The 18,279-nt window shown below is 39.1% G+C and overlaps 4 protein-coding genes and 1 long non-coding RNA gene across 12 annotated transcripts; 3 read left to right on the top strand and 2 right to left on the bottom strand.

Moving 5' to 3' along the window:
* The first annotated feature begins 11 nt into the window (after positions 1 to 11).
* LOC124327805 lies at positions 12 to 2,036 on the top strand. Of its 5 annotated transcripts, none has more exons than XM_046786804.1 (8): positions 12 to 145; positions 375 to 468; positions 563 to 702; positions 815 to 929; positions 1,020 to 1,129; positions 1,208 to 1,529; positions 1,604 to 1,702; positions 1,775 to 2,036. In XM_046786804.1, the coding sequence occupies exons 2-8, from the start codon at positions 381 to 383 to the stop codon at positions 1,990 to 1,992; spliced, it is 1,092 nt and encodes a 363-aa protein (XP_046642760.1). In that variant the 5' UTR covers positions 12 to 145; positions 375 to 380; the 3' UTR covers positions 1,993 to 2,036. The 5 variants fall into 5 exon arrangements, with proteins under 5 accessions (XP_046642760.1, XP_046642762.1, XP_046642759.1 ...); XM_046786806.1 differs by having other exon boundaries at positions 64 to 145; positions 378 to 468; XM_046786803.1 differs by having other exon boundaries at positions 65 to 140.
* Positions 2,037 to 2,196: 160 nt separating this feature from the next.
* On the top strand, positions 2,197 to 2,736 carry LOC124327447. The gene is made up of 2 exons (XR_006916155.1): positions 2,197 to 2,361; positions 2,432 to 2,736. It is a non-coding gene; the product is annotated as an uncharacterized LOC124327447 (long non-coding RNA).
* Positions 2,737 to 2,875: 139 nt separating this feature from the next.
* Positions 2,876 to 8,162, bottom strand: LOC124327445. The gene is made up of 6 exons (XM_046786375.1): positions 7,619 to 8,162; positions 5,529 to 7,381; positions 5,402 to 5,468; positions 3,400 to 3,483; positions 3,122 to 3,314; positions 2,876 to 3,061 (listed from the first exon to the last, which is right to left on the bottom strand). The coding sequence occupies exons 2-6, from the start codon at positions 7,364 to 7,366 to the stop codon at positions 2,934 to 2,936; spliced, it is 2,310 nt and encodes a 769-aa protein (XP_046642331.1). The 5' UTR covers positions 7,367 to 7,381; positions 7,619 to 8,162; the 3' UTR covers positions 2,876 to 2,933.
* Positions 8,163 to 8,340: 178 nt separating this feature from the next.
* On the top strand, positions 8,341 to 13,780 carry LOC124327443 (protein disabled-like). Of its 3 annotated transcripts, none has more exons than XM_046786371.1 (6): positions 8,341 to 8,488; positions 8,906 to 8,995; positions 9,053 to 9,288; positions 9,355 to 9,498; positions 9,557 to 9,661; positions 9,716 to 13,780. In XM_046786371.1, exons 2-6 carry the CDS (start codon positions 8,911 to 8,913, stop codon positions 13,169 to 13,171), a joined length of 4,026 nt encoding a protein of 1,341 aa, XP_046642327.1. In that variant the 5' UTR covers positions 8,341 to 8,488; positions 8,906 to 8,910; the 3' UTR covers positions 13,172 to 13,780. The 3 variants fall into 3 exon arrangements, with proteins under 3 accessions (XP_046642327.1, XP_046642328.1, XP_046642326.1); XM_046786372.1 differs by lacking the exon at positions 8,341 to 8,488 and adding an exon at positions 8,537 to 8,557; XM_046786370.1 differs by lacking the exon at positions 8,341 to 8,488 and adding an exon at positions 8,582 to 8,780.
* On the bottom strand, positions 13,781 to 16,341 carry LOC124327444 (cyclin-dependent kinase 8-like). Of its 2 annotated transcripts, none has more exons than XM_046786374.1 (10): positions 16,004 to 16,341; positions 15,754 to 15,940; positions 15,533 to 15,673; positions 15,275 to 15,464; positions 15,095 to 15,209; positions 14,936 to 15,034; positions 14,766 to 14,838; positions 14,599 to 14,696; positions 14,447 to 14,531; positions 13,781 to 14,321 (listed from the first exon to the last, which is right to left on the bottom strand). In XM_046786374.1, exons 1-10 carry the CDS (start codon positions 16,162 to 16,164, stop codon positions 13,860 to 13,862), a joined length of 1,611 nt encoding a protein of 536 aa, XP_046642330.1. In that variant the 5' UTR covers positions 16,165 to 16,341; the 3' UTR covers positions 13,781 to 13,859. The 2 variants fall into 2 exon arrangements, with proteins under 2 accessions (XP_046642330.1, XP_046642329.1); XM_046786373.1 differs by having other exon boundaries at positions 13,781 to 14,333; positions 16,004 to 16,339.
* Between the last annotated feature and the right edge of the window lie 1,938 nt (positions 16,342 to 18,279).

Below are 18,279 nucleotides of genomic sequence, written 5' to 3'. Positions count from 1 at the left end.
TCTGGTATTCGATGGCCACTTCAACCGTGAAACCGTGAAGGTCTCTTTTCAACCGAAACAGGAAGTTGAATGTTAAAGGTGCGAGTGCGTGTATGGCCAATAGTCAAGTCTTGCGTGTTCACCAAGCATCACGTCCTAGAGTAAGGTCTGTAACATAATTTCAGAACAAAACAAACATTTTTTAAAAAGTTAAGATTCGCAATAACAAAGAACGCGTTCGTTTCGCTGTGTGCATTGCCAGTAGACAAAAACAAGCCTTCATTCCTAAATATCTTATCGATGTGATTAGGCCTACTGTCTCTAACTGTTGAGTGTAACCCACTTGTTAATTTGATATGCGTAGCCACTAACGAATAACGGTATTTGATTTCCAGCAGGCAATGTGTTCTCCCAAGGCGGCGGTTTTCTTCATCCTCCTTGTTCATTCGATCAGGTCGGACAGTCATGGTGACCTCGAAAAATCAAATAGTAAGTTCCTCATTCGTGCATGTACTTACTTCTCTATTATCAAGATGAAATCAGGATGCCATTTGTAATTATATGATATTCATGAACGAATCAGGATTTAAAAGAATCGTTCTCGGCAATGGATCAGCAATTCTTCCTCCTCGGCCATTACCCATTGGAAACTTGTCTAGCAATCATGGAGAGGCAGATTGCTACTTTGTTGGCACTCATTTCTATTGTATTAGTCAATTCCTGGTACTATATAGCCTATAATGAATGAATGAGTGGGATCCTACCGGATGAAAGCTTTAAAGACTTAAAATTTTTAACAAGTTTCTCAAGTATGCATGATTTTCTATGGTTGTAGGCTAGTTTCGCGGAATCAAACCATTATTGTCGTGAAGAAAAAATGCAACTTCTTTATTTGGAAAACGAAGAAGAGCATGAATACCTTTACAATTTCATGAGCAACAACTACCACAGTAAGCTACTCACATTTCGTAAACCTTAACTAATTGTTTTATTTGTCCGTGTAATAATTTAATTTAAAATAATCTTTTAAAATACTCAAGTTTCGGCGGGAAAATTCCTTAAAAAGAATGACTTCGCAAGTGAAGAAGTCTACTCTAATTATGTCTATGATAACATCAGTCCAGGAATGTTAGTGAAATGCGTTTCAGTGGTTTGTTGTCGTCAAATTATTTTCATTGTACCGCCGACTATGCTAAAATTCCTTACTTATTTTCATTTATAACTTCAGTGTGGGCGCCAAATACGGCCTTCCATAGACGAAGGCAGAGTGTTAGATTATGAGGATCGGGAATACATCGGTTTAGCCATTAAAGTGCAATGGAAGACGGGTATCGTTCGCTGGTATCCCGCCCAGAATCTGCAAATGGGTGGCTTTCGAAGTCTGAATAGCTCAAATGTACGTCGGCCGTCCGAAGGAGTGTTCACACTGGAAGAAGATATATTTGAACCAGGCGATAAAGTCCGCATTCATATTTCTTCGGACATTTCAGATTTAGATCAGCAAAGAATTTCGCAGCAAGTTCAACCTGGTGAAGTTGGAATAATATCAGGTTTAATCGCAATCTTTTTATTAATTGCTGGGAGTTGAGGTAAAAATCGTTTTTCTTTTTGTTAATTATTGCAGATTTGGACGCTGCTGGTGGAAGTGGCTTGGTTTACTTTCCAAGCAACAAGGGATGGCGGGGCCCCTTGTCTTTGTTAGAAATAGTTGATAAGCGCAAAGGTACAGCACATTATTTATTTTCGCCTATATTTTTAAATTAAATGATTTAAATGGTTAATTTCTATATTTAAGCATCGGGAACCTTCTGGACATCAGGAAAGAAAAACAGTAAAGGAGACGGGTGGATCTGGACAAATAACAATGAACTTGTGACATTCACCAACTGGGCCCTTGAAGAACAAGAAGCTATACTTATAAAAGGAAACTGTCTCGAAATTAAATATCACAAACAAGGCAAATGGTTCTCTTCAAGATGCTCTGATCGCAATTATTTTATTTGCAAAAAATGACATAACAATTGCTAAAATTTTCAATAAACAACATGCAAGAAGAATGCTTAATAGGCCTATATGTTTTATTATTTTTTTATCAGCGTGTTATTTATTTTTATTTGTTGAACTGGTTGAACAGTCTTACAGTCATGGTCAATGACTCAATGTGCTATTATTCTCTATGGCGCTGCCTTCTGTCCATTTCCTACTACTTTCTCTCTCATGGTTTTCACCACCAGATGACAACACACTACAAACATGGTAACATTTTCGGACTATTTTCTAGGATCAGAGGCCCATCTGTTATTTTCGCTGAACCTGGACGCCCGTACGTGCAATCCCAGCCATTATCCATAAGAAGCAGATTAGCATTCACATGCTAAAAAGGTATAAAAATTTCATAAATTTGGCCCAATTGAATTTGAAATGTCAATCTAATGTTTTGATTCGTTTTAAGCTATTTTTTCAGTTGTTGAATTTGATGGCATTGTTGCATAACGTTCCTCTTCGGTCTTTTCTTGCATCGTTGAAAAGGAACGCCATTTCTTTAACCTTCCCTCTTATTGCTGCCGGTCTCATCTACTCTGATTATTCGTACACTCAAAGGTGTAAAGCACGAGACATCGCCAGAAACCAAGAACTAAAAAACCTTGAAAATGTCGATTATGAGTAGAGAACTTTCTATGACATGGAAATATTTGATGAGGCCGAAAAATGCTATGGCCATCGTCCCACTCATTGGCCTTTACGTTGGATGGAAAATTGAAAAAATTGAGTATGACAGACTTTCATTGTTTAAAGATAGAAGTGCCCTGTTTGGAAGGGAACATGGCCCCGACTACAAGCCTTCATGGTGATTTGTGAAAATGTAGAAAATGTAATGTAAACATCAATAAACATATAGAAGTCATTAAATTTATTGTTAATTAACCATGTTTACAAAAATGATTCATATGTATTCAAAATTTTTTCATTTGCTTTCTTATTAAAGCCATTCGTTGTTTGTGAGCTTCGGTCACTGGAGCCCTCTTGTATGGCCTAAGCTCATCTGTTCCAAATCCTGGGATCCACATATTCCATTGGCGTTCTAAATAAATTAAAGACTTAATGAAAGTAATGTATTAGGAATTACACCAAAGAATCACACCTAGATGCATTTGGACATCAGTCACATCTAGTGCTGTTGCTTGTCTGTGCTTAGCCAGTTGGCAGGAAGCATTTACTGTAGATTCAATGAAATCATCAGCAATTTGCAACAAGAGTTCCTCAACTTCTTCATCTAGTTGTTCATTGGGGTCTACTTCTCTGACCAAATCTTGAAGTCTTCCTCTTGTAAGAACCTGTGATACCACCATTCCAAATCATGACATTATATTTTTGGCAAGCTAATAAAACTGAATAGAGAAATCTTGGATAAATATTTACTTGGTTTTCAGAATTTCCTCCACCAGTCGAACTCGAATTCTGTGCATTTGAATAGCTTGTTGATGACGTAGAACCTGAAGTATTCTGAGACATTTGTTGTGATTTTTGAGACAACCGTGAATCCGGTCAATTTAAACTATACGAATTTCTGGGGGCTCACAAATTGTTCACAAATAGTAGCAATTTTTTTTTTAGAATTTCCAACATCAGATATTTCAAGGCTGTGTAAAGTGGTAAAATAAAATGGACTACAAAAATAATACGAGTAAATACTGTATATCTATAATAATCAGGCCGAGATGGCGAGATCTTACTGTCGAACTTCCCACAAAAAAATGTAGTTCAGAGACACCTAGTGGAAATTCTAGTCGGAAATTTGAAATGAGAATAGAGCAGTCTAACATCCACGTTTCACAAATTTGTGTCCAAAATGGCCCAATCAGCGTAAGCGTTTTAAAGATGCTGTACGCTGATTGGCCATTTTGGTCACAAATTTGATGGTGACGCAGGATGTTAGACTGCTCCATTCTCTGCGACTCTGCGCTTTCTTCGAAACCCGAAAAATCGCACCGATTTTGTTTTGTTTTGTTTTAGAATCTTAGTTGACCTTAGAAACATTATTTGAAGATTTTATTATAAATTTGCTCTGTATGGTGTTTCCGGATTGTTTAGACTAATTAATCTTTTTCGTAAAGCATTCTCGCGCATTCTCGGAAAAAAAATTACTACCGGAGAAGATAACTTGGAATAAACACTGAAACGAAGGAACCGGAAGGAACTTCGACCATAAATTAGTAGATGATGTCGAATTGACTTTCGCTCAACGATCTTTTAATTTGTAGTATATAGAATGAGTCATTTCAAAATTTTTTTACGTTGGCTAGTGTAGCCCATTTTCGGTATTCTTGGACACACGAATTTAATATGAATATGAATCCGAATTAATTTAGTTTTAACTTTTAACGAGTGTAATTTTATCGGTGAAAGTCTACTGTATAACACAATTTGGGTGAGAACTCGCAAGCAAGCAAGGCTCTTAAATGAAAAAAAAGGTTAAAACGTCGAATGAAGACAGTTGCAGTATTAAGTACAATTTATTACAATCAGAATGACAACAGAAACAAAATCAAAATCAGGTATTACAAGTCGGTTTAAACCGAACAAAAAAAAGTAAATTTAACTGTTTAACAAATTCCAGTTGAAGATGGGAAGTTCTGTTATTCAATTTTACTCTGGTTTTGCCTGTATTGCTACCAATTGCATAGCCGTTATAAAGCTTGTGTCAACAGGTATTGAAAACAAGCGTCATAAACCAATAATTTCATGATCTCAGAGCAATCGCAAATTTTAATGGTAAATTTCGATCTTTAAGGTCACTATGAATTATTTACAGGTTTACCGTATTAAATTTAAACCATAATCAGTGGTGAACGACGGAAAAAAATCGTTATCTGAAGCGCACAGTCTTATAGTTGATCGATAGCTGACGAGGAGATGTTGAGATATTTACCAAGAGAAAAATGAGATCAATGAAAGGTTAGTTTGAAGGAATGCCATTAACTTGAACGATAGATTTACATTACAGATACGAAATAATCGAATAGAATTGCGCTCATTTCAGCACCAATGGAATCCAAAAAATTCCATTCATCATGACGTCTTAACACTAAAAGATTATCAGCCGTTCAGAGAAAGCATCAAGACAAGAAATTGCATTTTAAAGTAAATTTTTTAATTCCATAAAATCCGAATGAATATTACGATCTATCAAATTAATTACTGCTACCTAATGCTGTTCGATAGTCAAAACCAGAGTTTACATTTTCTCATTGCTGTCAATTGAAAACGAGCTAATAATAACGACTGCATTTCCATGAGAATTCGATTTTGAAATAAAAATCATTAGAACTCAACACTGTTCTTCCTTTATTTTTCGTCTCAAGCTGAGGGGAATGTCCTCATCCGAAGCAAAATCCTCGATTTTCGATGGTTTGAAATCTACCGAGTGTTTACTTGGTTTTGGTATGTCTTCTCTCCGTTTGATTCTTTTGGGGACTGGTTGAGTTACCCTTATATAAAATGAATTTTAGCATGAGCTGATTACTTGTTAGTAAAAGAAGAATGCATACCTGTGTATTATTTTGATGTTTCTAGAATTTGCAAGATCTTCCACGAATGCGGTCCATTCGGTGTCAAATGAGCTTTTCCACTCTTCCCATTTCTCATCAGAAACTATAGGATCCGATTGAATCAACGCTGTATCAACCGATACTGCATTGGAAGGTGGGATAAGTTTCACTGAATTCCCAAACGATTTAACTTTTAATTTAGGCGGTTTCATCGCCTTGCTGGGTGATTGCTTCACGTCCAACGGAGAACTATTTACAGTCTTCGCAGTCACCGCTGCATTTACTGGATTTAGTAGCTTTGTAGAATTAGAAGGGATATCAGGACGTAAGCTGTCGCATCCTAATGGAGTTAGTTGTTTTTTCGGCTGAGGAACTATAGCGTGAATTGGAACTGTTTCAAATTGGCTACATTTTGTTGAACTAATATGAACCGTAGTCGATCTTTCACCGCCTAAATCACGTTGATTCGTATAACTAATAACACTCTTTCGTTCTTCGTTTTTCTTGATAAAACCAACAGATATTGCTTTATTATTCATTGAATGTTGAATAACACTAACTCCAGCAAAACCACTGCCAATGTTACTTTGGGTTTTAACAGATGACGACCCAGTTACAAAAGTAGTTTGATCTGCTTGAGAATTTGTTGACGGACGAAACGCTGTTTCAGTTTCAGCACTTGCATAAAATGGAATAAAGGCACAATTTTTTGAAGTTGTCTTGGAAAGCTCTTGACTGTGGTAGTTTTGTTGAGGATTCTGATGTGGTCTCGTTATCTCACGGTTTTCAAAAACATTATGTTGTTCTTGCGGACATGCTGAACGAACGCATTCTTTGTTTTGTCGTATTACATGATGTCCGACTGAAGCGCATTGGATTTTAGAGTCCCACTGCTGTTGTCCGTGAGGCAATATGTGCTGTTGGTTCGTTCGACCGGCCGGTAATGTGTACTGTTGATTCAACAAATATTCACGGGATACAACTACCGATGAATTTTCTGTTTGACGTAACAGACTCGGTGCCGCATCAAATGATTTACTAAAAGTTTGTTGCCGGTCTTGATCCCGAAAATTCATTGTGACTGCATTCTCCGGATAAGGAAGAGACGATGAGCGTTGCTCTTGGTAAACATTTGTAGAATTACAATCTTGCCCATGTGGTACTATTGCAGTCGATTGAATAAACGGTTGTCTTACGACAATATCAGAATATTGAGAAAAATCAGCTGCTTTTGACGCATAGTCTTGATGCAAATACGTTGGAGCTGGAACAAAATACTCATTTGTTCTATAAGGAACTTGCTGCTGCTGCTGAGCTTGATATGTCACTGATGTATCAAAATTGGTATTTAGGTTTGTAGCCATTGAGAAGGTTGGAACTTGATTTAATGGTATTTTCGATGAGGGATCGCATACTTTTGAATAACCGTTGTTTTCCCAGACATTCTGTTCTTCATACTGAATTGCAGGCTTATGGGTAATGATTTGTGAGTTATTGGGCTTGGCATAGGATGCACTCCTAGGATCACTATCCCTTGCACAGGATTCATTAACCTGATATGCAGAAGGAACCTTTTGTTGGTAGGTAATTTGTTCACAAAAGGGCCTAGAATAATATCGGGGCACAGATGATGTTCCATGGGATGATTGAACAGGCGGATAGTTTAACTTGATCACATCTGAATATGACGTAGGGTTATAAGTATAAGGCTCATTCTTTTTTAAACCACACTTTGTTTCAATCAAGTGTGGTTCACTATTGGCAATATCATCTCTGGGTTTTCCTGGATGTCCTTGGAAGAACTGCCGAGTTCCTTGAATCATCTGAGAAAAATCCATGTTGAATCTAGATTCCTATTAAATATAAAATTAAAAAAATTGTTCAGAACTGTTGATTATGTTGAAATTAGTCCATCTAGAAAAATGCAGGAAAAAAAGATCACAAGATAATCATAGCCTACATGTTATGTAAGAAATTTACAACACCTATATGGGCTTACAATTTACAAAGCTTTTGTCATTGTCATTAGAAAATGCAGGACTGCAGCTAAAAAACAATTTAAATATGTGTCAAACTGCCAAAGTAAATACCTGAATTATCGCGTACGCGGAAGACAACACGTTCACCAAGAAACATCAGCCATTATAAAAATTTATTTTCTGTGAACACCAGCCTTTTTTAGTACCTTCTCTTATTGACAAAGGAAAATGGCATGATGCTTTCACCATTTAAAAATGTTGTGGATGAAAAATAAAACAGCTCTCCGCTAGGACTTTAACACAAGTAATATCAACACCATCTGTCTGACAAGAATCTTCAATCTAGTTTAGCATATTTGCCCTGTTGCCCTACACGGCCTTTGAAAAAGGCCTGTACGGTGTATACGCAAAAAGCATTACTAGCGCTAGTGAACAGACAAAATTAAACGGATGACAAGAACGAAAGACTGAAAGAGTAGGCCTATTTAAATTGTTGTGGGCCGAAACATGCTTGTTAATATCTATAGTTTGCTTTAAATAATTAAAATAAGTTAAAGTGCAAATTCTTAGAGTAGATATCGATTACTAAATTTACTGAGTAGCTAATGGGAAAAAAACTCAAAATTGAAGAAAAATTCAATACTTTAAGTAATTATAGGCTACCGGTTACCTACTAACTCTCGACATGACTCAGAATATGCATAAATTACAAAATTTTAATAAAAGAACCAAAACTACTCAAGTAGACAAGTTACTCAATTCAGCTAGCCTGCTAGCGCCCATCGAGTAGCCAGGAGAAACGGGTGTTGGCTGTAAACGCGCAAATGGCAACGCTTGAATTCGCCAGCTGAGAATGACGAGTCAATGAATTAAGTTTCCGTAATTTCTAGTGAATTGTTTATGTAAACAAAGTTAAAATCAGTTTTCCATTACTCTCTGTTTTGTACACTTTTTAGAGTGTCGTGAACTACTATGGCCGAGGTATAATCTAATCATTCCTTCTGACAGCTTCCTATGGAAGTTGATCATCACAACAATCTCGGCGTCTGGGTTAGGTCTCATCCTTTAGAAGAATTTTTAGTTGTCATGTTTTCTGATCAGTCTTATCTAGAATGTAGACTGCTGTGGTGTCATTTTGATAACCTTACAGTGATAAAATTTTCAGTCACTGGTCTGGCAGACACAACCCAACCCATGATAGTCAATCGTTTCCTTGGGTCTGAGAGGGTTTTTATCCTTCATGTAGGACCAAGTTTACTCCCTCTTCCTTTTGGTGCCAGATCATTTTATTTTCTCTCAGCTGTAGCACCTCATTGTTTATCTCACAAGTTTTTTTTTAAATTAAAAAAATGAGTGATGTTGAGTCAGGATCTGAATCTGATTGTTTATTCATTAAAGGTGTGATGGAATGCCAGTTCTCATCATTCTGTCAATCCAACATGATTCGAAAGGATCCCATTTTCAAAACTCTAATGCTGTCTCGTAAAGGTTTGTGAAGACAAAGTATTATTTTTACTTGACCGTAAATTTACTTTATTTGAACAGGGACAGTTGAGAGACCAGCTGATGTGAATGATCCACTTCGTTTTTCTGGTGATGGAGTAACATTTCGTGCCAAGCTAATAGGTGTCTTGGAGGTGAATGCTCCTAGAGGAGACAGACTTTGTCAAGAGGCACTTGGAGAACTGAAAATGGCTATTAAGGCTGCTGGGGAACATAAGCAAAGAATCATTATATGTATAGCCTTAGATGGGCTCAGGTTGAGGGACGAGCGCACTGGGGTACGGAAATAGTCCTTGGTGTTGACATGGGTTTCACAGTTGAATTCTTATACCTCAATTTTGCAGGACTGCCTCTACCATCATGCTGTCCACAAGATATCATTCATCGCCCAAGACATGGCAGATCCTCGGGCGTTCGGTTACATTTTCGGATCTCCCGATCAGGGTCATCGCTTCTTTGGAATCAAAACTGATAAACATGCAAATTTGGTATGCAACCGAATTCAAAGTTTGTGTTTGCACGTCTTTTGATTAACTGTATTTTTAGGTCGTGGTGGCGATGCGAGACCTATTTCAAGTTGTTTACGACTTAAAGAAAAAGGACGTAGAAAAGAACAAGCAATATTCGTTTGATGGCAGCGGGAATAAAACGGTATCAAACAAAAACCTTTGAATTAGAAACAAATCTAAATATTTTTTGCTTTAGAATGGTGTGCAGCATTTATCTGATTCCATGGATAGCTTAGATCAGATGTTGGCATTGGGTAGCCATTTGAATGGCGGTCGATCTGAAATGTCGGCTATTCAGACAGCCGATTTGTTGAATCTTCACGCTGAAGAAAAATCAAGTGGCTCTTTCGATCCTTTTGTTACATCATTCACGCCAACAACAGTGTCAAATTCAGCCACTAAATCAACCACAGTGGCCCCATTGTTGTCAGTGCCGCCAGCTCTCCCTCCCCCACCATCAGCAATAGGGAATCTATCTTGTGGCATGGCGAACGTCTCTCAACCAGAGCTAAAGGCAAACGTTTCTGAAAACTTTAGTGACTCGTTCGTCTCTCTTGTACCACCACTTCAACTCACGCCATTAGTTCCTCCACCAACCAAGTCACCGAAAGTCAAAGCTAGCAGCTCCACTGTGTCACACTATTCTACTATTCGGCCTAGGAAGAAGTCTGCCAACGACAAAGACCCAATGCCGGCGCCAATCAATCATCCACAGCAGAAATGTCTATCTTCGGAAATGCCCACCATCGTTAACGCCTTACCTCCACCGTCATCCGCCAAGCTTTCAACTCTGCATGTACGCAAGATAACGGGCGAAAAGACCACCAGCTTAAATTTGGCTGCCACTTTACCACGACCAACCAGCGCTAATTCAAGTACCAACTCGTCACCTAGGATCGTTGATTGTTTTGATAGCCAGCCTTTTGCAGCAAGTTTTTCCGTAGAACTGGCACCAGCTGCACCGACAGATCATGTGGATGTTTTTACTGAGTTGGATCCACTAGGAACGGGACGTAGTAGACCCTATGTCGACAAGAAAGACTTTTTTCAAGATCTAAAAAAGACGTCATTAGGATCCAAAAGATTGCTCAAACAATTGAGCACGTCGCAAGTTGAGACTATCGACCAACAACATGCAAAAGATTGGCATGCACAGTTGTCAGAAGATCCATTTGGAAGCTTGCACTTTGCCCCCATGCCCGAGGCCGACCCTTTTGATACTCAGTTTGCCTCCATGGCTCCACCGCTTTTTTCTGCTCCGTTTCATTCATCGTTATTAGTTGAGTCTTCGTCTCCACCCATCCCCACTTCCTCCAGTAGCTATTCGAAGGTCTCTAAAGCAATAAATCCCACATCCCCTCGTCCAAGGAACAGTGCATCCTCTATCACGAATACGCCCTTGCGAGTTTCAACGGCAAAGTCCAGTCCTTCCCGTTATCCTCGAGGAACACTTCGGGTGACTCTGCCTATCAGACAAAGTCAGTCGGATAGTGACAATGAGATGAATAACGTGACCCCTCAAATACCATCCTCGCCGAATCAAGCTCGGCGTAATCAACACACCACCAACCCACACGCCACCAATGACGCCACTTCACTCAGCAGTTTAAGTTGGTCACCACGAGGTCCGAACACACAGCGACCAAGTCAACTTGGGTCTGTTCATCATATGGGTACTGAAGTTACACCCGTAAGTGGAGCGGAAGACTCGCCTCTTCCACCTCTAGATTTGTCGTCAAGTGAAGATGATTCATCGTCCAGTTCTGTTGAAGATGAACAGTTACAAAGAGAACATTTGCAACTGCAACATTCGCCGAAACAACATTTGCAGTCATTGCAGCAAGAATCTGTTTCGGGCTTGGCAATATTACCAATGCCTCCACAGCCACCTCCTCGTCCGCCTGTTCTCCGGCCGCCACCATTGCCTCCCAAAGGACAACCGCCACTTATACCACAGCGACCAGTTGTAACCCCTACTGATGAACTCATTTATAGTGGGCACCAAACGCCACCGCTTCCGATTCCCGTTCGGAAACCAAAACAACCGTTGTCAGTATCTAGTTCCCTCTCTAGAGGACAGAATGTCACTCGTCACCTTTCTCGAGAAGATGGAGAGGAATCGCATCGTCCAGTCAAACCGATTCAGTCGAAACTAAATCAAATATCCCTATTGCAACTGTCTAACATGTCCTTGGCTGAGTTAGCGGATACCCTTCAGCTGCCACCTGCGCGACTAACCAGCATGACTTTGACAGAATTAGCCCTGCGACTGGCAGAGTTAAATAAGATGACAAAAGAAGAAGTCAAAGTTGAAAATAAGAAAACACGCCATTCCGAAAAGAAATTCCCGCCATCGCATCCTTACTTCCCGACAACTGGAGGAGAAGAGGAGGAAGAAGAAGAAGACAATGAAGAAGAGGAAGACGAAGAGGAGGAAGAAGAGGAAGAAGAAGAAGAGGAGGAGGAGGAAGAAGAAGAAGAACCAGAGCCCGTTGAAGTAAAAGTAGATGAAACGGAAATCTGTTATAAAGGTGGTAAAAAGTACGAAATACTCAGCGATGCTCCCGAACCAGAGGATGATTCTGCTACTCGACACGCTAAAGCGCCTCAACCGACGAATACTCAAACAGAAGCTCGTCCATCTGAAATCTCAAAGGTGTCTGATAGCGACCGATACGCTGCTCTTAGAGAGATAATGGAACAAGATTTGGCTGTGTCATCCACCGCTCAACAGGATGAGGAAATGGGAAATGGTGATTCCGAATTTGCAAATTTTGATGAAGTCACACAAGTGCTTGCATACTCAGCAACACAAGAAGCCGGATTTCTGTATGGCAACCCCCCAGTCGCGTCCGTCGGTAAAACAGTTTCCCCTATTTTCGGATTTGAAGATGATTTTAGCCACATCCAGTTGAATCGATTGACTGAATCGCCATATGATAAGACTGGTGCCCGACCCAAGACTGCGGTGCAATGTCATCCTAGCGGAAATTCTGTATCTTCCGGAAGTGCCGAATTTGATCACTTTGCCGAGGAGGACTCGGCAGTAAAATCAGCAGCAACTCACACCGTTTGGAATGGTTCGACACAGAGAGATTACAATTTTTCTGAAACGCCTGCAGATGAAGAGGAGGAGGAAGATGAATCAGAAAGAATAGAAGTCATCGAGAAAGAAGATAACGAAGCCATTGATGATTTGGCTGACAAGTTTGCTGCTTTTGAAGCACGCTTCCCTGCCAACCCAGTTGAAGGATTTGGTGATTCGTTTGCAGATTTTGACCTTTCCTCAGATAAAATGGTTACCGAACCAAATATTCCACCCGTTTCAGATTCGTTTGCTGTCGATTTTAGTTCAGCTTTTAGTGAGGCTAAGGATCCGGATCATCAGCTAAAGACCAAAGGAGATCAGTTGGTCAAGAAATCGACATCAGTAAACATCTTTTCACGAGTAGACGATCCCTTTGATGACGACTTCTTCCAACCGGATCTGCCTCCAGCTAAAGCTTCTTCCCCTGCACCTTCTAATTCTCAAATGGTTAAACAACCATCTGTTCATGTTTTTAATACGATCGTCGAAGACCCTTTTGCGTGGGTTCAACCCTTCGACGATAACATTCAATTTGATGACGTTAACGATGAATTTACTCTTTAAAACTATCATTTAAAAAGTCGGAACCTTGTCTATTGCGGATTGACGTACTATCTTTTCTCTTGCGCTAAAAATTTCTTTGTCGTTTCTGCCATCCCCTGTCCCCAACAATAACAAAAAAGAAAGCATCCAAGTAACATTTTCTGTCATATCTGTATTTATGACCAGTCATGGAAAGTGGACCTGAAAGTGTGGCAGAATAATAGTTCACCAAATCTCTTGGTGCATCTTTGTTGATGCCAAATGATTGCAATTGGCATAGAAAATGTGACGGGCTAGTCATCTTATTTTGATTTGTGATTGTATTTTCGTTTCGTAGCCACTTACCATTTTACCCTTCTTTTAATTTTTTTAATTTTTTTTGCTGAACATGAATCAAGGACTCAATATTGTTTCTTTTTCTCGCTTTTTTTTGCTCTACCCAAGTACCCATACACAGCCTCCACTTGTTTTCGCTATTTGGCAGTTACTCCCTTCGTCAAACATGATCATAGTTTACAGCAATTTTCCTTTGATTCCTGGAATCAAAACACGATCCATCGTGTATCTTTTATTCTATGTACCTTTTTCATTTCCAGCGGTAATGCATTATTAAACGTTTTAGTATGAAAATGTACGCATTTTATTTTATTTTACGAATTCAAAATGAAGACAAAATACAATAAGTTGCTAGTATTAGATGAAAAGAGCATCAGAATCTTTGATTAAATGAGTTGTTTTGCTGAGGATGCGACTGTTGTTGAGGATGGCCAGGATGATTGGAATAGTTCGGATGCATACCTCCTTGCATGTTGCCTTGTTGTGACGGATGCTGAGGGTGATGGCCATGGCCATGATTAGAATTACCCGATTGTGAAGCATGTTGCTGTTGCTGTTGTTGCTGCTGCTGCTGCTGTTGTTGTTGTTGCTGCTGCTGTTGTTGCTGTTGTTGTTGCTGCTGCTGCTGTTGTTGTTGTTGCTGTGCAGAAGGATGCTGCTGTACATGGGGTTGCTGTCCAACATGTTGACCATGGAAATCTGGTGGGCCTCCTGACATGTTGGATCCACCAACATTGTTTCCAGGATGTGGGGGAGCCAACCGTACTCGTTTTGCATTAGGACCATGAGACTGGTCATTGGGGGCATTCGCTGCAGTATTCTGACCCTGTGGATTCTTAGCAATCATCTGAATTCAAAAGTGTACCCAAATGCCAAATAAAACGCAAATGAAAGAAAACCAAAACAAGGGAGACGAAAAAGACTAGATAAAATAAAATCAAAAGAACAATTTATTATTACCTTGCTGCTATCAGATTTGTCATCTTGCTCTTCGTCACTCAAAAATTCTCGCTTCGGGTACGGAATAGGACAACCAGCAAAGACGCTAATGAAACACAAATCTGATCAAAACTGATTCTTATATTACATTATGATTCTTATTTTAAGTTTACTCTGAAGTAGGTAAAGGATCTTCCTGAAAGTAAGGATCAGCCATGGCAGATTCTGAGGTGAATCTTTTAGTAGGATCCATCATTAAAAGTTTGGAAAGCTTGAAGCAAATTAATCAGTCAAAAAAGGAGAGAAAAAAACGCAACTTTTAATTTTAAATATCGATTACCAAATGAAAAGCTTTAGTATCGGCTTTAATTTTATACCGGTCCATATACTTCATCAAGGAACATGTTTGATAGCTAAAAGAAAAAAATAAAATAAAAATAAACAAAAGATGCATTTTGAACATGGAGTTAATATTAAGAAGTAAACAAACAAATGGAAATAAACACTTACTTGTTACGTTTAAAATCCTTGAGAAGTGTAGGATGTTCAGGCATTTTTTTAATATCTTCCCAGTCCTTGTCATGTGGAAATCCCATTACGTTGAAAATTCTACAAGGAAATGTAATAAATAATTCATTTCTGACACTCACGAAGAGCAAATTTTCATACCGATCGAGTTGATCGTGATGATAGGGATTGGAAGTTTTAATGTCTTCTTGACGACAATGAAAAATTGGTTCTGATGTTAGTAGTTCAGCAAAAATACATCCAATAGCCCAAATATCTAAAATAAATTGTAAAGCAATGATATAGAATTGTGAAACACCACACAAACTACTAATGTTTTACCAATAGCTTTTGTGTAGTGCCTAGCTCCTAAAAGCAGTTCTGGTGCTCGATACCAGAAAGTCACAACTACAGGGTCCAAATCAGCCAAAGGTTTCAGTGGTGAATTAAACAAACGAGCAAAACCCATGTCGGCAATTTTAACTCTTCCCCTTTCAATTCCTTCTCCCATGACTAAGATGTTGGCTGGTTTCTAAGGAAAAGAAAGCAAAAATCTATTTGTTGATGAAAATATTAACAAAAGCAGATAATTCTCAATACCAAATCACGATGAAGGATCCAGTTAGAATGCAAGTAGTGAATCCCATCCAAGATTTGATATAGCAAAGATTTTACCATGGCTTTAGGAGTGTAAACTGCCTTTTTATTTGCTTTGGCTGCTCTGTGGAATTTAATGATGTGCTAAATTTTGGTTTGTGACAAATATAATAAGTTAAAAGATCATGAACCAAAACAACTTTAGAAGGAAGATTTTAACAAACCCATAAGTCATGTTCTGCATAATCAAAAAGAAGCCAAACTTTGCGATCAGTATGGGAAAGAAATACTCGTTGAAGATTGATCACATTAGGATGCTTTAACTCCCTGAGCAAGGCTATTTCACGACAAGCTGACATGGAAAGACCAGTGCCTTCAATTTGCTTTAATGCATATTCCTTTTGGTCAGCACTATAAAATAAAACATAATTATATTGAACTTACACAATTTCTCGTGCTTAGAGAATATCAAACCTAATTAGTTTATTAATATCCGAAGTGGCGAATGTTTCCTTTCTTTTTGCTTTATACACATGACCGTAAGTACCACGACCAATCTTCCTTCCTTCATATTCAAACAGATCTTCTACTTTGGTACGTTCTACGCTCGTTCGAACTTTAAAATCGTAATCCATGCTAGTTATTGCATGAATGCAAATCAATTTGTGTAATGTTGATATTTTTTCTTGTTGACGATTTTTGGTTTGTTATACTGTAATGACGTTTGCCAGATGGAGGAAATGAAGAGCAGACGGAAAAAACTAAAAATTCAAATAAAAGGTGAAAAAACAAAAAAAAACATCTTTGTTTTTCGAAATGACTTATTGCACTTATTATGAAAAAAAAAACTGTTTTTTTTTTTTTTTTTTTTTTTTTATTAGGGGAACGCAGTGCCAGTGCAGTGCACGACCATATTTGATATTTGTAATTTAATTTTTTTTTGTGGGGGGGGGGGGGGGGGTGGGGGTTAGGGCTCTTACTGGATTCGCCAACGTTCTCCAGCTGCTCGTTTCCACAGTATAGGCTATACACACCCACGACGCTCAAGCCGAAAATGATTGTATCCGTAAAAATAAAAAAAATAACAAATAAATCATAGTTTCTTCCACGTAAACTTGAAAATGTATTTTTTTAAAAAAGTTAACTAGTCCAATGAACGAGTGCGAATAGTGTTGGTGTGATCCGAGCTTATATAAGCTATAAGGGCCGATAAGGGTGCATGAATTTGATCTTGATACGAATGACTGAATAAGTTTGAGTTCCAATCCAGTGTTATAAAAAGTGTTTCTTGAAAATTCGAATCGAAACTCTGCTGTTGTCAATAGGCTACTCAAAACAACGCTGGATACACAAATAAATTGTTATTTTGAAATTTGAACATTAAAAATCTACCTATACCGATCGAATACAGGAAACTGGATCTCAGTAGTAAGAACGTTTTTTCCAGCAGTTATTTTTTTGAAACAGCTTAGCTTCAAACACAATGTGCGCATCCATCGCCCATCTCCCGAAAACAAATTCGTTGCCATCTGAGGTACTAAAACAGTTGCCGTACAGTGTACCAAATACTTCAAGCCGGATCTCGATAGCTTTTCCTTTTTTTAAAATTAAAGTCGATTAAAGTTAAATTTAATTTTTTAGATTGCTGGACGGTCAGCCTTGCCATCGGTAGTTGTCGGTGTAATGCCCCGCGGAGCCTATAGGCCCCGCCTCTCCATACGTCACACCCCATGACGTCACCCACCGTCTACGTCACAGCACATGCCGACTCAGCACGCTGACTCGGCAGCTCCACCGGCCCGCTGGTCCAGCTCCACCAGGAACACGACCCAGCGGGATCATTCTTGCCCTCAATAGCCCCACTATATAACCTGTACGTCTCAATCTGTGTCGCTCTCTCTCTGTCTGTACCCCTCGACCAGTGAATACATCGCCTCGTCGTACCTTGTAATCCTGTGTATTACATCGGCTTGCGATGACGCGCTCCCTCCTCGTGACAATCCGAAGGAATCGGTGGATGAACCCGTCAACGGACCCAAACAACGCTAGTCCTGCCTGACTGGATGGCCGAGAAAGATCAGGATTGACGTAAGTGACGAGGATTCCTGTGTGTAGCATAGCTATAGCATATGCCCCCAAATAGATATATCATGTATCCCGTAGTAACACGATATACCACGCGCTGCTATATAACGCGCTGCCCCTTGTAGTAAAGAACATTAGTTCTATTCACTGTAGTCACGAGAATACACATGTGAGAATATTACACTCTGTGTATAGGCCGTGGTGGCGCGAACGCCAGCAAACGGATAGGCACCGTAGTTTCCGTAGTATCGACCATTTACTTTGCCGAGACCGTATCCGTTAATTTGAGCTTGAATTTGGGCGGCAAGAACCAACACCAACAGGCACGTGATCTGCGTATGGGATTACCAATATGTTAATTTAAAGAATTACGTCAAGATGAAATGTAAAATGAATCTAATTAAACAATAAAAATAAACATTTGCGTGCTTTTTAGAGAAAAACCACGCTCTTGACGAGAAACTCTAAGAGAAAAACCCGTGCTTTTTTTCCTGGTTGGTTATCGAGTATCAGGTATCCGCAATACTAAACTCAGGAAAATAATACTTCCGCCGAAATTATGTCATCATTGGCTAAATATATCGGTGAGTTTTGTCCCATGGACAGGGATAATATTTGTAAATTTACTATTGGTTGATTCCAGTTTAGATTGACACGCACGCGAA

Source organism: Daphnia pulicaria, chromosome 2 (genome assembly GCF_021234035.1).
Source record: "Daphnia pulicaria isolate SC F1-1A chromosome 2, SC_F0-13Bv2, whole genome shotgun sequence".
Classification (NCBI taxonomy): Eukaryota; Metazoa; Arthropoda; class Branchiopoda; order Diplostraca; family Daphniidae; genus Daphnia; species Daphnia pulicaria.
The sequence above is the reverse complement of the archived record's forward strand: the minus strand, read 5'-3'. Positions and strand labels throughout refer to the sequence as shown.

Coding starts and splice junctions, on each gene's coding strand:
- LOC124327805 (XM_046786803.1), top strand. CDS start 93: ATGGCCAATAGTCAAGTCTTGCGTGTTCACCAAGCATCACGTCCTAGA. Junction 703..814: donor ATTGTATTAGTCAATTCCTG/GTACTATATAGC, acceptor CTATGGTTGTAG/GCTAGTTTCGCGGAATCAAA. Junction 1,530..1,603: donor TGAAGTTGGAATAATATCAG/GTTTAATCGCAA, acceptor TAATTATTGCAG/ATTTGGACGCTGCTGGTGGA.
- LOC124327445 (XM_046786375.1), bottom strand. CDS start 7,366: ATGGATTTTTCTCAGATGATTCAAGGAACTCGGCAGTTCTTCCAAGGA. Junction 5,469..5,528: donor AACATCAAAATAATACACAG/GTATGCATTCTT, acceptor ATTTTATATAAG/GGTAACTCAACCAGTCCCCA. Junction 3,062..3,121: donor TGATGTCCAAATGCATCTAG/GTGTGATTCTTT, acceptor TAATTTATTTAG/AACGCCAATGGAATATGTGG.
- LOC124327443 (XM_046786370.1), top strand. CDS start 8,594: ATGTTTTCTGATCAGTCTTATCTAGAATGTAGACTGCTGTGGTGTCAT. Junction 9,499..9,556: donor CTGATAAACATGCAAATTTG/GTATGCAACCGA, acceptor CTGTATTTTTAG/GTCGTGGTGGCGATGCGAGA. Junction 9,662..9,715: donor ATGGCAGCGGGAATAAAACG/GTATCAAACAAA, acceptor TTTTTGCTTTAG/AATGGTGTGCAGCATTTATC.
- LOC124327444 (XM_046786373.1), bottom strand. CDS start 16,164: ATGGATTACGATTTTAAAGTTCGAACGAGCGTAGAACGTACCAAAGTA. Junction 15,465..15,532: donor GGATCCTTCATCGTGATTTG/GTATTGAGAATT, acceptor TCTTTTCCTTAG/AAACCAGCCAACATCTTAGT. Junction 14,334..14,446: donor ACAAATCTGATAGCAGCAAG/GTAATAATAAAT, acceptor TTTTGAATTCAG/ATGATTGCTAAGAATCCACA.